The sequence below is a fragment of the Cicer arietinum genome, chromosome 3 (assembly GCF_000331145.2).
Source record: "Cicer arietinum cultivar CDC Frontier isolate Library 1 chromosome 3, Cicar.CDCFrontier_v2.0, whole genome shotgun sequence".
Taxonomy (NCBI): Eukaryota; Viridiplantae; Streptophyta; class Magnoliopsida; order Fabales; family Fabaceae; genus Cicer; species Cicer arietinum.
Window position 1 is genome coordinate 5,942,351 of NC_021162.2, and position 2,539 is coordinate 5,944,889.

General features: G+C 19.0%; 1 protein-coding gene across 1 annotated transcript; it reads right to left on the minus strand.

Moving 5' to 3' along the window:
• Positions 1-495: 495 nt before the first annotated feature.
• Positions 496-855, minus strand: LOC101489374 (cysteine proteinase inhibitor 6-like). The gene has a single exon (XM_004491859.1). The coding sequence runs from the start codon at positions 853-855 to the stop codon at positions 496-498; it is 360 nt and encodes a 119-aa protein (XP_004491916.1).
• Positions 856-2,539: the final 1,684 nt, after the last annotated feature.

Genomic DNA, 2,539 nt, shown 5'->3' on the forward strand with positions numbered 1-2,539 from the left:
TAATGTGAATCGAAAACTAATATTTTTCACATCTATAAACAAAATACTTGGAGTTTAAATTGAAACATTTTAATCTCAATCTCAATTTTCATAAAAATGAAAAATATTTATTCGTAAAAGATGTCGCTTTGTCAATATTAGTCTTTGCAATTATTCATAAGTACTAACTTAACAGACAAATGTCAATATTATTAAGTTGGACGTCTTGTTTCGAATTCAACTTTATCACCTCACAATTATGTGAGTTAATTATTATGGAATTACTATTTTTTATGTGTATGAAATTATTGTTGTGATCCTGATGTTCTTTGATTTGGTGATTCGAAGTATAGATAATTTGCACCCTAAAAACAAAATTTTGATATAGGGATTGATTTATAGGATAAAATAATGAATTTACTCGATGAATGACTAAACATTTATTTTATTCATGAATACCAAATTGAGATATTATTTATTGGTATAATTAGAAGCCATAGAAGATTATTGAATAATTTAATGAAGATAAGGTTCAAAGGCACCAAGCTTCCTGGAGTGATTTGATTCATTCTCAATTACAAGGGCATCATATTTATTTGAAATTGTGGAAGCGTTGGTGGCAGAAAATATGAGGTAGAATTGGTGGACGTTATCTGGAAAATAATATTCAGCTTTGAGGATTTTCTCGAACTTCAACTGCTTACCAGTTTGCTTGTCATGCTCCGTAACGGCGAAATTTCCTAAATATGCCAATTTTGGGTTGTTCACGTCTTTGATAGGTAAGAAAACGCTTGGCAAAATTATATTCCCTGTTGCTGTAGATGCCAACAAAACAACCATTAGAACACCAAGGGATTGAATTTGAACCTTCATCATTCTTCTATTGTTATTGTTAACTGTTATCTTTTCAAACTGTGCTAGTGTGAGTTAGCCTCACTCAATTCTCTTCTTATATATACACTCACTTGTAATAAAATATATATCAGATTTTGATAACATACTTTTTTGACTATTTTTTTGTGTGTGGAGGGAAAGTGTGTATATATATTATAAAGTAGTTAATGGTCAATATATTAATAAATAATTAAATCCATAAATAATTATATCAAATAATACATTAATAAATAACAATAATAATTATAATACATTAATAAATAATAATAATAATAATAATAATAATATATTAAAATAATAATAATAAAATAATAAAAAGAATAATAATTTAATAATAAAAAAGAAAATTATATTAATAAAATAAAAATAAATTAAATTAAAAGAAGAAAAAATATAATTAAAAAAAAGAAATTATATTTGATTATTATTATTATTTTTATTTTCATTAATTTTTATTTATTAGATAAGAAAAGTAGGAAGGAGTTGTTATAATAATGTGCAAAAATGGAGGAAGTTGTTATAATAATTTGTCAAAACAAACAAATAGGAGGACGTTGATATTATTTTGTTAACAATTGAGTTATTGATTATTTAATAAACTGAAGAAAAAAAAATGCAGTTAAACAAGAGGAAGTTGTTAAGAAAATACATAGCAATATATCATGAACACGTTATTTATTTTGACAGGTTATTATAACAACATTCTCCTTTTTGTTTGTTTTGGCAAATTATTATAACAACTTCCTCCATGCACATTATTATCACAACTCCCTCCTACTTTTCTTATCTAATAAATAAAAATTAATGAAAATAATAATAATAATAATAAATATAATTTTCTTTTTATTATTAAAATTATTATTATTATTATAACTATTAAAATTTATAATATTATTAAATTTATGTTTATTATTCTTTTTCTTTTTTGCCATTTAATGAATATTTGTATTTATTATTAATTATGTTTATTATTATTGAATAAATTAAAAATAATAAAAATATTTAAAAATTCAAAATACTATTATGAAAAATAATAATAATAAATTTAATAATATTATAAATTTTAATAATTATAATAAAAAGAAAAATAATAATAATAATAATAATAATAATAATAATAATAATAATCAAATATAATTTCTTTTTTTATTGTATTTTTTCTTTTGATTTAATATATTTTATTTTATTTTATTAATATAATTTTCTTTTTATTATTAAAACTATTATTCTTTTAATTATTATTTTTATTTTAATTATTAAAATTTATAATATTATTAAATTTATGTTTATTATTCTTTTTCTTTTTTGTCATTTAATGAATATTTGTATTTATTATTAATTATGTTTATTATTATTGAATAATTTAAAAATAATTAAAATATTTAAAAATTCAAAATACAATTATAAAACATAATAATAATAAATTTAATAATATTATAAATTTTAATAATTATAATAATAAGAAACATAATAATAATAATAATTTTAATAATAATAATAAGAAAATTATATTAATACATTAAAATAAATTTATTAATATAATTATTAATACATCAAAATATATTAAATTAACAAAAAAATAATACATCTTGTTGATGTCCACCTAAATGACCTCCAGTTCCACATCTAGGATTTCGATAAGATGTATTTTTTTTTCGTTAATTTA

What these genes read in the sequence shown, in the direction of transcription:
- LOC101489374 (XM_004491859.1), bottom strand. Translation starts at nt 855, where the DNA reads ATGATGAAGGTTCAAATTCAATCCCTTGGTGTTCTAATGGTTGTTTTG.